Source organism: Mesoplodon bidens (assembly GCF_964165515.1).
Source record: "Mesoplodon bidens genome assembly, chromosome: 4".
Lineage (NCBI taxonomy): Eukaryota > Metazoa > Chordata > Mammalia > Artiodactyla > Ziphiidae > Mesoplodon > Mesoplodon bidens.
In genome coordinates, this window is record NC_138160.1 from 17,273,922 (window position 1) to 17,289,234 (window position 15,313).

Sequence of the window (15,313 nt, forward strand, 5' to 3'; positions counted from 1 at the left end):
GAGAACTGTAAAATGGCTACTCATACACAGAGAACAGGGTGCTCTCTGTGTATCATGGATTTTGGATTGAGAGGAATGAATGTCATCTCAGGGAGCCTGCTCTACACCTGCCTGGGCAGTGCATTGTGCTATCAATGTGATTTATCATCCTGCAAAGCACCTTTCACAAAGATACAGCTCTCAGCATTGAATGTGCTTGTACATAAAAATAACATATCCAGAGAGACAACCCTGCCAGCCCCTTGTTCAGCAATGTTTTGCATGTAACTTTTATCTTGTGTACTTGTTGCATGATCACAAAATTGCTACCGTACTGTCAACAATTACTTTTTTTTAACATCTTTATTGGAGTATAAGTGCTTTACAATGTTGTCTTTGTTTCTGCTATATAACAAAGTGAGTCAGCCATATATATACATATATACACATATCCCCTCCCTCTTTTATCTCCCTCCCACCCTCCCTATCTTAACCTTCTAGGTGGTCACAAAGCACCAAACTGATCTCCCTGTGCTATGCAGCTGCTTCCCACTATCTATTTTACATTTGATAGTGTATATATGTCAATGCTACTTAAATCTAGAAGATTGAAAGACTAAAAGAGGAAGCACTGGCACCTGTATAGAGATAACAAAACTTTCCTAAAAAACCCCAATGGTCTTTCCTTTATATCTCACTGACCAGAACTGTGTCACAGAAGCTGTGGGGAGGCTAGGAAATCTAATTTTTTAACTGAGTTATGTCACTACACAGAAAATCAGAGTTCTGATAGGATCAGCAGAGTAAGAAATCAGTATTGAGTGGACAACCACTTGTGTCTACCATAGGGCATTAACTATTTCTTAAATGCTATATAAAATGGACTTCTTGGGTTGTTAATCCCCATACACTCTGCTGCAGTTCAGGAACTCTTTAGAATTCTTTCCTAAAGAAAACAAAGCATGACAATATTTCTTTCAGCAAATTGATGATATGACACAGCTTTGAATTACTGCATTGCATTTTTCTCTAAGAGAGGCAAATTTTTTAGCATTGGGATTACCAATTAACATTTTTGTGTGTTATGTACTCAATCATAGGAAAATTATTTGAAAAATTTTTTGCATGCAATTATTATTATTGTTATTATATGAATTAGGGATGGGCTAAGAAGGAGAAAAACTGACAAAACATATTCTACTGTGGAATACTCTACCTTCTACAGATATTATGGGCCATAATTAAATGTTTTAACTTCTTAGTTATTAATAAATATAAAATATTGTTTTGGGGAAAAACTGTATGCAAGTAGATTTTCATATAGAATTATGAAAAATTAATATTGAAATCTATAAAACATTTAAAGAGGCTTTACATCTTTTAACCAAACATACATAATGATCTTCTACAAACATTTTTTTTCATTTTTGAAATGAAATACATCTGAAGTTGAATACTGAGATTAAATACAACCAAAATTGTTGATGTATTTAAATACATCATGCAGACTGAAGAATGTTACAAACTTTGTTTTCAGTTACATCCTAGGAAATGAATTGAGGCCCTCCACCAAGTGCATTTTTAATAGCTGATTGATGTCTACTACAAGAAGTTAAGAAAAGCTCATTTTTGAGCATCAAATCTATTATTGGTTAAGACCTAAGCATTTAAGACAATTACTTCACAGTAAGCACGCCACTTTGGCTCATCTAGAGACACTATTCTGAGTTGGGACAGTCATATTGAAGCTAAAATGCTAGTTATTTTACCTAATTTGTTTCCCTTTAAATTACCATTCCACATTTTCTAAAACACTTTTCTCTTATTAATAATATTTATAGGGAAGACCTTCAAGATGGTGGAGGAGTAAGAGGTGGAGATCACCTTTCTCCCCACAAATACATCAAAAATTCAATTACATGTGGAACAACTCCTACAGAACACCTACTGAATGCTGGCAGAAGACCTCAGACTTCCCAAAAGGCAAAAAACTCCCCACGTACCTGTGTAGGGCAAAAGAAAAAAAGGAAAAACAGAGACAAAATAATAGGGATGGGACCTGCACCTCTGGGAGGGAGCTGTGAAGGAGGAAAAGTTTCCACACACTGGGAAGCCCCTTCACTGGCAGAGACAGGGGGTGGGGGGGGAAGTTTCAGAGCCATGGAGAAGAGTGTAACAACAGGGGTGCCTAGGGCAAAGTGGAAAGATTCCCGCACAGAGGATCATTGCCGACCAGCACTCACTAGCCTGAGAGGCTTGTCTGCTCACCCGCAGTGGTGGGTGGGGGCTGGGAGCTGAGGCTTGGGCTTCGGAGGTCAGATCCCAAGGAGAGGACTGGGGTTGGCTGCATGAACATAGCCTGAAGGGGGCTAGTGTGCCACAGATAGCCAGGAGGGAGTCTGGGAAAAAGTCTGGACCTGCCTCAAGAGACCATTGTTTCAGGATGTGTGAGGAGAGGAGATTCCTTTCCTGTCTGCCCACAGAAGGCAGAGCACTGCCTAAATGAGCTCCAGAGATGGGTGTGAGCCGTGGCTATCAGCTTCGGCCCCAGAGACGGGCATGGAATGCTAATGCTGCTGCTGCAGCCACCAAGAATCCTGTTTTCAAGCACCGGTCACTATCCACATGTCCCCTCCCGGAAGCAGGTGCAGCCTGCCACTGCCAGGGTACCATGATCCAGGGACAACTTCCCCAGGAGAACACACAGCACACTGCAGGTTGCTGCAATGTCATGTTGGCCTCTGCTGCTGCAGGCTCACCCTGCATTCCAATTATGACTAGAGTACCCTTCCTTACCCCCAGCCTGAGTGAGCCAGAGCACCCTAAACAGCCGCTCCTTTAACACCCTCCTGTCTGGGCGGGAAAGAGACACCCCCAGGTGACTGACATTCAGAGGCAGGGCCAATCCAAAGCTGAAACCCAGGGGCAGGAGAAAGGGAAATTTCTGCCAGCAGCCTCAGGAGCAGCAGACTAAAACCCCACAATCAACTTAATGAACCCTGCATCTGTGGAATACCTGAATATACAATGAATTTTCACAAAATTGAAGTGGTAGACTTTGGGAGCAACTGTAGACTTGGGGTTTGTTTTCTGTCTCAGATTTGTTTGTTTTTTATGTTTATCTTAGTTTAGTTTTTAGTGTTTGTTATCACTGGTGCATTTGATTATTACTTTGGTTGCTCTCTTCTTTTTTTAATCATTTTTAATTTAATATATTTTTTTAATTTATTATTTATTATTATTTTTTCTTTTTTTCTGTTTTTGTGAGTGTGTATAGGTATGTTTTTTTGTATGATTATGTCTCTTTAGGTTAGCTTTTACCATTTGTTCTGGGGTTCTGACTGTTCACTTTTTTTGTTGCTGTTGTTTGTTTGTTTTCTTCTTATGAGTGTGTGTGTATGTTTCTTCCTGTGATTTTGTCTGTTTAGTTATGATTTTACCATTTGGTTTGGGGTCTTATGCGTTCCTTTTCTTTTCTTTTCTTTTCCTTCCTTTTCTTTTCTTTTCTTCCTTTTCTTCTGAGCTGTATGGCTGGCAGGGTCTTAGTGCTCTAGCTGGGTGTCAGGCCTGAGCCTCTGAGGTGGGACAGCCAAGTCCAGGACATTGGACCATCAGAGACCACCAGGCCCCATGTAATATCAATCAGTGAGAACTCTCTCAGAGATCTCCATCTCAACACTGGGACCCAGCACCAGCCAATGGCCAGGAAGCTCCAGTGCTGGATGCTCCATGCCAAACTAGCAAGACAGGAACACAAGCCCACCCATTAGTAGAGAGGCTGCCAAAAGTCATACTACATTTACAAACACCCCAAAGCACACCACCAGACATGGCCATGCCCAACAGGAGGACAAGATTCAGCCCCACCCACCAGAACACAGACACCAGCCCTCTCTACCAGGAAGCCTACACAAGCCACTGAACCAACCTCACCCACTGGTGGCAGACACAAGAAACAACAGGAACTACGAGCCTGCAGCCTGAGAAAAGGAGATCCCAAACACAGTAAGTTATGCAAAATGAGAAGACACAGAAATACGCAACAGATGAAGGAGCAAAGTAAAAACCAACCAAACAAATGAAGAGAAAAGAGGCAGTCTACCTGAAAAAGAATTCAGAGTAATGATAGTAAAGATGATCCAAAATCTTGGAAATAGAATGGAGAAAATACAAGAAAAGCTTAACAAGGGCCTAGAAGAACTAAAGAGCAAACAATGATGAACAACACAATAAATTAAATTAAAATTTCTCTAGAAGGAATCAATAACAGAAGAATTGAGGCAGAAGAACAGATAAGTGACCTGGAAGATAAAATAGTGGAAATTACAGCCTCAGAGCAGAATAAAGAAAAAAAGAATGAAAAGAATTGAGGACAGTCTCAGAGACCTCTGGGACAATGTTAAATGCACCAACATTCGAATTATAGAGGTCCTGGAAAAAGAATAGAAAAAGAAAGGGACTGAGAAAATATTTGAAGAGATTATAGTTGAAAACGTCCCAAACATGGGAAATAATCAATCAACTCCAGGAAGCACAGAGCATCCCATACAAAATAAATTCAAGGAGAAACATGGTGAGACACATATTAATCAAACTATCAAAAATTAAATACAAAGAAAAAGTATTAAAAGCAGCAAGGGAAAAGCAACAAATAACATACAAGGGGATCTTCATAAGGTTAACAAGCTGATCTTTTTCCAGAAACTCTGCAAGCCAGAAGGGAGTGGGAGGACATATTTAAAGTGATGAAAGGGAAAAACTTTCAACCAAGATTACTCTACCCAGCAAGGATCTCATTCATATCTGATGGAGAAAATAAAACCTTTACAGACAAACAAAAGTTAAGAGAATACAGCACCACCAAAACAGCTTTACAGCAAATGCTAAAGGAACTTCTCTAGGCAGGAAACACAAAAGAAGGAAAAGACTTACAATAACAAACCCAAAACAATTAAGAAAATGGAAATAGGAACATACATATTGATAATTACCTTAAATGTAAATGGATTAAATGCTCCAACCAAAAGACAAACACTGGGTGAATGGATACAAAAAGAAAACATGTATATATGCTGTCTACAAGAGACTCACTTCAGACCTAGGGGCAGACTGAAAGTGAGGGGATGGAAAAAAGATATTGCATGCAAACAGAAATCAAAAGAAAGCTGGAGTAACAATTCTCATATCAGACAAAATAGACTTTAAAAAAAGACTATTACAAGAGACAAAGAAGGACATTACATAATGATCAAGGGGTCAATCCAAGAAGAAGATATAACAATTGTAAATATTTGTTTACAATTACAATGCACCCAACATAGGAGCACTTCAATACATAAGACAAATGCTAACAGCCATAAAAGGGGAAATTGACAGTAACACAGGGGACTTTAGGGGACTTTAACACCCCACTTTCACCAACGGACAGATCATCCAAAATGAAAATAAATAAGGAAACATAGGCTTTAAATGACACATTAAACAAGATGGATTTAATTGATATATATAGGAGATTCCATCTAAAAACAACACAGTGCACTTTCTTCTCAAGTGCTCATGGAACATACTCCAGGACAGATCATATCTTGGATCACAAATCAAGCCTTGGTAAACTTAAGAAAACTGAAATTGTATCAAGTATGTTTCCTGACCACAATGCTATGAGACAAGATAGCAATTACAGGAAAAAACAATGTAAAACATAGAAACACATGGAGGCTAAACAGTACGCTACTAAATAACCAAGGGATCATGAAGAAATCAAAGAGGAAATCAACGAACACCTAGAAACAAATGACAATGGAAACACGAAGACCCAAAACATATGGGATGCAGCAAAAGCAGTTCTAAGAGGGATGTTTAGAGCAATACAATCCTACCTCAAGAAATAAGAAACACCTCAAATAAACAACCTAACCTTACATCTAAAGCAATTAGAGAAAGAACAACAACAACAAAAAATAAAGTTAGCAGAAGGAAAGAAATCATAAAGATCAGATCAGAGATAAATGAAAAAGAATTGAAGGAAATGATAACAAAGATCAACAAAACTAAAAGCTGGTTCTTTGGGAAGATCAACAAAATTGATAAACCATTAGCCAGACCCATCAAGAAAAGAAGGGAGAAGATTTAAATCAACAGAATTAGAAATGAAAAAGAAGTAACAACTGACACTGCAGAAATACAAAGGATCATGAGAGATTACTAGATGCAACTATATGTCAATACAATGGATAACGTGGTTGAAATGGACAAATTCTTAGAAAAGTAGAAGCTTCTAAAGCTGAACGAGGAGGAAATAGAAAATATGAACAGACAAATCACAAGCACTGATAATGAGAATGTGATTAAAAATCTTCAAACAAACAAAAGCCCAGGGCAAGATCCCTTCACAGGTGAATTCTATCAAACATTTAGAGAAGAGCTTACACCTACCCTTCTCAAACTCTTCTAAAATATAGCAGAGGGATGGACACTCCCAAACTCATTCTACGAGGCCACCATCATCTTGATACCAAAACCAGGTAAGGATATCACAAAGAAAGAAAACTACAGGCCAATATCACTGATGGACATAGATGCAAAAGTCCTCAACAAAATACTAGCAAACAGAATCCAACAGCACATTAAAAAGATCATACACCATGATCAAGTGGGGTTTATTCCAGGAATGCAAAGATTCTTCAATATATGCAAATCAATCAATGTGATACACCATATTAACAAATTGAAGGAGAAAAACCATGATCATCTCAATAGATGCAGAGAAAGCTTTCGACAAAATTCAACACCCATTTATGATAAAAACCCTGCAGAAAGTAGGCATAGAGGGAACTTTCCTCAACATAATAAAGGCCATATATGACAAACCCACAGCCAACATCATTCTCAATGGTGAAAAGCTGAAACCATTTCAACTAAGATCAGGAAGAAGACAGGGTTGCCCACTCTCACCACTATTATTCAACATAGTTTTGGAAGTTTTAGCCACAGCAATCAGAGAAGAAAAAGAAATAAAAGGAATCCAAATTGGAAAAGAAGAAATAAAAGTGACACTGTTTGCAGATGATATGACACAATACATAAAGATTCCTAAAGATGCTACCAGAAAACTAGTAGAGTTAATCAATGAATTAGGTAAGGTAGCAGGACACAAAGTTAAGCATATAAATCTCTTTCCTTCCTATACACTAACGATGAAAAATCTGAGAGAGAAATTAAGGAAACACTCCCACTTACCATTGCAACAAAAAGAATAAAATACCTAGGAATAAACCTACCTAAGGACACAAAAGATCTGTATGCAGAAAATTATAAGACCCTGGAGAGATATACCATGTTCTTGGATTGGAAGAATCAACATTGTGAAAATGACTATACTACCCAAAGCAATCTACAGATTCAGTGCAATCCCTATCAAATTACCAATGACATTTTTCACAGAACAAGAACTAAAAATTTTATAATATGTATGGAAACACAAAACACCCTGAATAGCCAAAGCAATCATTAGAAAGAAAAACTCAGCGGGAAGAATCAGGCACCCTGACTTCAGACTGTACTACAAAGCTAGAGTAATCAAAAAACTATGGTTCTGGCACCAAAACAGAAATACAGATCAATGGAACAGGATAGAAAGCCCAGAGATAAACCTACGCACATATGGTCACCTTATCTTTGATAAAGGAGACAAGAATATACAATGGAGAAAAGACAGCCTCTTCAATAAGTAGTGCTGGGAAAATTGGACAGCTACATGTAAAAGAATGAAGTTAGAACACTCCTTAACACTATACACAAAAATAAACTCAAAATGGATTAAAGACCTAAATGTAAGGCCAGACACTATAAAACTGTTTGAGAAAAACATAGGCAGAACACTCTATGACATAAATCACAGCAAGATCCTTTTTGACCCACCTCCTAGAGAAAAGGATATAAAAACAAAAATAAACAAATGGAACCTAATGAAACTTACAAACTTTTGCACAGCTAAGGAAACCATAAACAAGACCAAAAGACAATCCTCAGAATGGGAGAAAATATTTGCAAATGAAGCAACTGACAAAGGGTTAATCTCCAAAATATACAAGCAGCTCATGCAGCTCAATATCAAAAAAAAAATCAAACAACCCAATCCAAAAATAGGCAGAAGATATAAATAGACATTTCTCCAAAGAAGATATACACATTGCCAACAAGCACATGAAAGGATGCTCAACGTCACTAATCATTAGTGAAATTCAAATCAAAACCATAATAAGGTATCTTCTCACACTGGTCAGAATGGCCATCATCAAAAAATCTACAAACAATAAAAGCTGGAGAGGATGTGGAAATAAGGGAACACTCTTGCTCTGTTGGTGGGAATGTAAATTGATATTGCCACTATGGAGGTCCCTTAAAAAACTAAAAATAGAACTACCATATGACCCAGCAATCCCACTACTGGGCATATACCCTGAGAAAACCATAATTCAAAAAGAGATATGTACCACGATATTCACTGCAGCACTATTTACAATAGCTGGGACATGGAAGCAACCTAAGTGTCCATCGACAGATGAATGGATAAAGAAGATATGACACATGTATACAATGGACTATTACTCAGACATAAAAAGAAATGAAATTTAGTTATTTGTAGTAAGTTGGATGGACCTAGAGTCTGTCATTCAGAGTAAAGTAAGTCAGAAAGTGAGAAACCAATACTGTATGCTAACACGTATATATGGAATCTAAAAAAAAAAAAATGTTTCTGATGAACCTAGGGGCAGGACAGGAATAAAGATGCAGACATAGAGCTGGACTTGAGGATATGGGGAGGGGGAAGGGTAAGCTGGGCCAAAGTGAGAGAGTAGCATTGATATATATGCAACAGCAAATGTAAATTCGCTAGTGGGAAGCAGCTGTATAACACAGGGATGTCAGTTTGGTGCTTTGTGTCCACCTAGTGGTGTGGGATAGGGAGGGTGGGAAGGAGGCTCAACAGGGAAGGGATATGGGGATATATGTATACATATAGCTGATTCACAGCAGAAACTAACACAACATTGCAAAGCAATTATACTCCAAGAAACATCTTAAAAAAGAAAAGACTAGATTAATAATTTCAGTGGAGAATTAAAAGTGATAAAAAAGGAAATTTTAAAAGTAAATAAAAAAATTACAATAAGCAAGAAAAAATTATATTTATAAAGACAACTTTCTTTGAAATTTCAGAAAAGGAATTTACCTAAGATTTAATAGTGGAACTCTTACTTTTTAAAATTTTGTGTGGTTATTTGGACTAAAAATAATCTTCCAAATGAAATCTTTTTTTTTTTTTTTCTACTTTAGATGGACTCTTTCAAACTCATCATGGTGAACTATATAGTAATTTTGGAAATTCTTGTCAATGTTAAAGGAAAGAGAGCAAAATGAGATAACCTTACTGAGTACGTATGTTTTTCCAATGACTGGATTAAGTAACAGCATTGCATTACCCTCCTCACTGGAATCCGCATTATCATTATAAATATATATATACAAGAAAACTAGAACATAAAATTTAAGTAACTTGATCAATTTACTATGATACTAAGTACATCCTAAGATTTGACCATGAAGTATTCCCAAGTCATTTTGGAATAACCCTTGGTATTTTGGAAAAAAATAATAAATATGAATTACTTTACTATACTAATTAAACTATAACATGACAAAATATTTGTTTTCATAGGAAGGTCAATTAAATATTTCTTTATTATATTACCATAATGCCTTTAAAAAATAAGTAGTAATATTATTTGTGCCTTTAGAACCAATAGGCATCACTAGGTGTAGTGCATTTTATTTGATGTTAACTGCCCTGTTCCCTGTGGAATGCATGTCACTAATGCAGAAAAGTTTGACAGACAAGAGATTTGAAACCCAATGTCTACCCTTTTTTAACATCATGTTGCAGAAACATTCAAGTACTAAAGTGAACTAGAAGTGTTGAAAAAAATCTGGTATGTTCTTTGTATCAATATATAATTAAAAGGTAGTCTTTCTAGTCTTACTATTCATATGCATCTGAAAATTAAATGTAGAATTTATCAACAGAAATGTTTTAAGCTACTGTATTTTATAATTAAATATTCATTTTAAATAAATAAAAATTAATAAAGATTGTATGAAAAATGATTCACAATTTAAAATATAAATGCATCTATATTAAACTGCATAAATGTTTCTATAGTCTTTATTTAGGTGTGTGGCAAAAAACCACTATGAGTGCCATTTATGCAGAATCCATCATTGACTATCACTGATTTGTGTTTCATATTAATTATGGTCAAAAGAGCTGGTATTCACCACTGCTAGCACTGTAAGCTGTTGTAAATAAAGAATAAATCGGATTTTGTAAACCTGCATACCCTGTTTTCCCTGACATCAGGTCTTAATTCAGGTTTTCATGTTTCCTGAATTGACCATAAGGAAGATTCAACACATTTCCATGTGAAATAGGTACAGGCATACTTTAACATATATGTACCAGCTAAAATAACAAGAAGTAATTCATAAGTTGTGGACTATGAAACAGCTAGTGGAGAAAATCATCAAGTGGCTATAAATACCACGACCATTAAAAGATATGCATTCTCATTTAAAAACCTCATACCTGCTCTTTGTGAATCCTCCATTCTAAGACCCTGGAAAGAAACATGGTAGGTTTCTGGTTTTGTCTTCAACCTAAGTCAAGGGAAGTAGTTATTTTATAACAACTCAATCATCAAGCTTCTATTATCACCTCCTGACCTAAATTTTGTAGTTTCTAATGAAGCAAAGAGTTCTTGTACATATAGATTTATTTTTAAAGCAGTTGACAGTGTATTAACTGGAGTACAATTGAGATTTGAGTTGTGTTAATAAACAACCATAAGCCCGGATTTATATTCACTTCAGTTCTCTAACCACTTCATATGGCTTTCTTACTCAGCTGCCTTCCTCAAATTACCTTGCTTAGGGTTAGTAGTTTCCATGAACATTGAAATGTTTCCTCCATATAATAACTCTAAAAGTGTTTTCTTGCTGAATTAAAATGAATATATTTAAGTAGAATTATCCTCATAAACCCTACATTAACACGATTTCTACATGAGTCTGGCTGGAAATATTATATGTCTTTTACAATTCATTATCATCTGAGTTATTTTTTCATAGTCTTCTGTATCTTTCAAATAGTAGTTAATGTTAAATCACTCATTAATGGGTATTCCTCTTTTGTTGTTATACATTAAGCAAACATCATGAAATAGTTTATGCAACAAAACTTATTTGAAACAATAAGTTATTCACAAGATTTATGTTTCATCATATTGATTAATGGGATTCCAGTAGAAAACAATACATACCTTATTAAACAAATTGTGTATAGTATAGTGACTCAAGAGCCACAAAATTCTTTTCTCTGGATACAGCAATTCAAACATAGTTAATATAATAGGAAGCAAGGCCTCACTGGCAGCTTGTCATTGGAAAATCAGGTTAAGTACCAAGATGTACCTTTTAACATGATGGAAACAAGGCAATTCAAAGTCCTGATCTTAACCATAATCACTCACAACTCTATTTGGGCACAAAATTTCTGATTTATTATAAGTTGTCTTCATCGAAAGTACTAATTGGAAACGTTATCATACAGTCATGTCAAATGAGAGGATAAAATTAAAGTATTATTATTAAAATTTACATTTTTAAGTAACTACTATCCCAACATTTATTATATAACATCTCATCTATAGCAACTGATTCCTTAGTTCTAAGTATGTTTGTATTTTATTCCAGTTATTTAAGGCACAATTTTCACTAAATTCATTAGTTCTAAGGATGTTTAATTGCATTGTAAGAGGTCTTTTAAGCTTAAATTACCAAAAAAGTCTTAGCTTTGAAGAGAATACTCAGCATTTTGTTTTCTAATCGCTCTTAGCACTTTCTACAGACAACAAGCTAAGATATTTGCATATTTAAACAATCTTTGTAGTAGAGGATATATCCATAGACTCCCATGATGCTTCAGACAATACAATATTGCAATTAAAACATCAACGTGGAGACATACACTTCATTCAATAAATCATTTTGCTTAAAGAAAGGAAGAAAAAAAAATGTAGGAGAAAAGATCATTTCAATAGAACAGTACCTGAATAGCAGCCTATTTATATTTCAGATAATTATTTTTTCTGAAGTTCTTAATTAACCCATAATATATATGTACAACCAAATACAATTTTTATTTGAATATTGTGTTTGATGTATTTGCTTCACTAAAACACAAGCTACAGCAGAGTCTAACACTAGTCAAATCTTCTCCTCAATGGCCTGTTTTCTTTGTCCAAAGTAAATATGCATGCACACACACACACACACCTACCTGCATGTGCTCACACCAACACATGAAAACACTCAGACAGATAACTCAAACATACACTAACACACAGAATTTGGTATTTGGTATTAAAGGAGATCAAGAAGTGTGTGGAAAGTCTTAAAATCCATATAAGATGTCTATATCCTAGCCATGTTCAATTAAGTAAATATAATATTTATGTATAAATAAAAAATTGGCTTTCTATAAGGACAGTTGAGTAAATCCATGTATATGTGCACGTGTGTGCATGTATGAACATGTGTTTTTGTGTGTGCAATCCTAAAACAAGGTAACTGGAATGGTCTCCTCATTTCTTTCCTTCAGGAAGATGCATATTTAAAGGGAGAAATACACATCTTTCATATAAAAAAGAACCATGGTTATTGGGAAAATACCACAAAATGAGCAATGCTATTATCAAATAAAGATTTGGCTTAAGATTTTCTATCACTACAATGGCTACCATATTACAATATATAAGTGCATTAAATCAACATTTTGTAACCCTGAAATTTACAGTGTTATATGTCAAATACACCTCAATAAAAAATATTTTCAATTAATTTAAAAGTCTCCAACCAAAACAATATGTACATATATATATGTGTGTATATATATATGTATATGCATATATATACATGTATACGTGTGTGTGTATATATATATATATATATATATATAATTTTTGTCCCAGAATTTTTATTATTCGGTTAATAAACAATTTTATTTCTAACTATTCAGTAATAGCTTAGTACTACAAGAACTTATATATCTCATACTCACTTTAGGTTACATTATGCTGTTTATTTCTATTATCTACCAACTCTTATTTTTTTTTTTTTTTTGCGGTACGCGGGCCTCTCACCACCGTGGCCTCTCCCGTTGCGGAGCACAGGCTCCGGACGCTCAGGCCCAGCGGCCACGGCCCAAGGGCCTAGCCGCTCCGCAGCATGTGGGATCTTCCCGGACCGGGGCACGAACCCGTGTCCCCTGCATCGGCAGGCGGACTCTCAACCGCTGCGCCACCAGGGAAGCCCCCAACTCTTATTTTTTATTTCACTTAATTAAATATTATAAATCATTTTATAATTGTAATGTATATAATATGTGGATATATATGTGTATATTCTTTATTTACATATCTATATACACCTTTTTCATTCTTTTCTTCTTAAATTATAGAAATTTAAGGGGTTAAGCAGTATGTCTGAGATCTCTTCCTGCCCAGTGTACTTTGTGTTGGAGTGCACCAGGGAAAGAGAGAAGGCACCTTCTTGTAAACATGATAATGACAATCCTCCTAGCAATCTAATGACATTAACTATAGGAATATGATTGTCCATAGCATCATTTTGGCTGATGTACCTCACTGACTGAGACAATGGTTAATAAACTGTAATCTGTAGACGTACTGAGCAGGGTTCCCTGAAAATCTGTTGTACGCTATGTAACAATATGAGGATAAGGGGATATTTATGACCAAATATGACTCCTCTGTGTTACTTATGTGACAGTGCCCTTTACTCAAAGATCCCACATGTTAACTTGATTCAGAATTAATCTCACATGACCAGAAAGGATCCAGGAAGCTGCTGGAACATCCTGGACCTCTCTCTGCTCCATCTGTGTCTCCTGATTATATACGTTCTTGCAACTGTTTATTAAACTTGAAACATTTCATACTGAACATTTAGCTACATTAAAAATGGGTTTATATTTAGCTTTAGCCAAGTTTCTATTTACAAATTGTTTGTCAATAAGGCCATACGTTTTTGTGGTTTTTAGACGATGATGCTATAATATAGCCCTAAAATGAATTTTGGAGTATCCTTCATTTTCATTTTGGCATCACATAATATAATATGATATGATTATTTCGGCTACAGAAAAGAGAAGTGGAGCAGAATTCATATTCTTCCTTAACAAATGCTTATATACGTTTGGCTTTATTCTCAGTTAATTTGTTTTACGTAACACAATACTTGAGGGCTGAAGCGTTATGCCACTTCTGTTTTAAATAGCATTTATTTAAATGTCACAGAAACATGCAAAGATAAGACGCATTGTACTGGTATGGATATAAATGATGGATAATTAAATATTAAGGAGAACAGTTAATTTATCTTCAATTATTCAATCACATTGTTTTAGAAAAAGTGAGGGCATTTTTTAATGTGCTAAAATAACAATGTCTAATGTAGAAGAGTACACAGACATGAAAATATTGCTTTCTTTTAGTGTAGCATGCATCTTCACACAAATTATCCATAAAAACACTAACCTGTTTTAGGGTCTACAGAGAAGTAGGGCTGTCCCTGGAGAATGCTGTAAACCACCCGAGCACTGTTTCCATAGGTAGGGTCATCTGCATCGGTGGCTGTCACCTGTAGAACAGAGGTACCTGTGCATTCAGGAAAACAAATTTTAGTGTGTGATGGTATTAAACACATGATTAATTTGTACACAGAAAAAGGTAATGCTGAAATACTTATGGAGAGTGATAATTTCTTGTATTTCTTAGATTTATCTCTCAAACACGGTCCTGCTTTCTTTCCGTGCCACTAATTGTCCTAAATGAGAGCCCAGAATGGAGTGTTTGGTTTCAGATAGTTTAATGTGATTCTTTATATGCTGATACCATTATAAAGGGTCTCTTTTAACCCTCACATAATCAGTGTCAGGTTAGGTCAATGCTCAAGAATCAAATAGGTGTTAACTGGGGATAAAAATCAAAAGTATTTTGAGAGTGTATAGTTGACTATTGAACAATGCTGGGGGTACTGACAATTTTCAGTTTTTAATTTTAGTAGTTAAGTCTATAATTTAGGTCTGACACACCTACTAAGGGTCTAATATCTACTTAAGTACAAAGTTTTTACTTCTATGTTGGAATTCAGACACAACTTTAAGCAAAACTTTTTCTGTACCTTCAAAGGATCC

General features: G+C 35.6%; 1 protein-coding gene across 1 annotated transcript in view; it reads right to left on the reverse strand.

The window, feature by feature from the left end:
• The window catches only part of CDH18 (cadherin 18), a gene marked incomplete at both ends in the record, with an annotated part of 320,575 nt that overhangs the window by 191,328 nt on the left and 113,934 nt on the right, over positions 1-15,313 (reverse strand). The window contains one exon of the mRNA XM_081233726.1: positions 14,655-14,774. Within this exon, the coding sequence (XP_081089852.1) occupies positions 14,655-14,774 (120 nt within the window). The remainder of the gene's footprint in view (positions 1-14,654; positions 14,775-15,313) is intronic.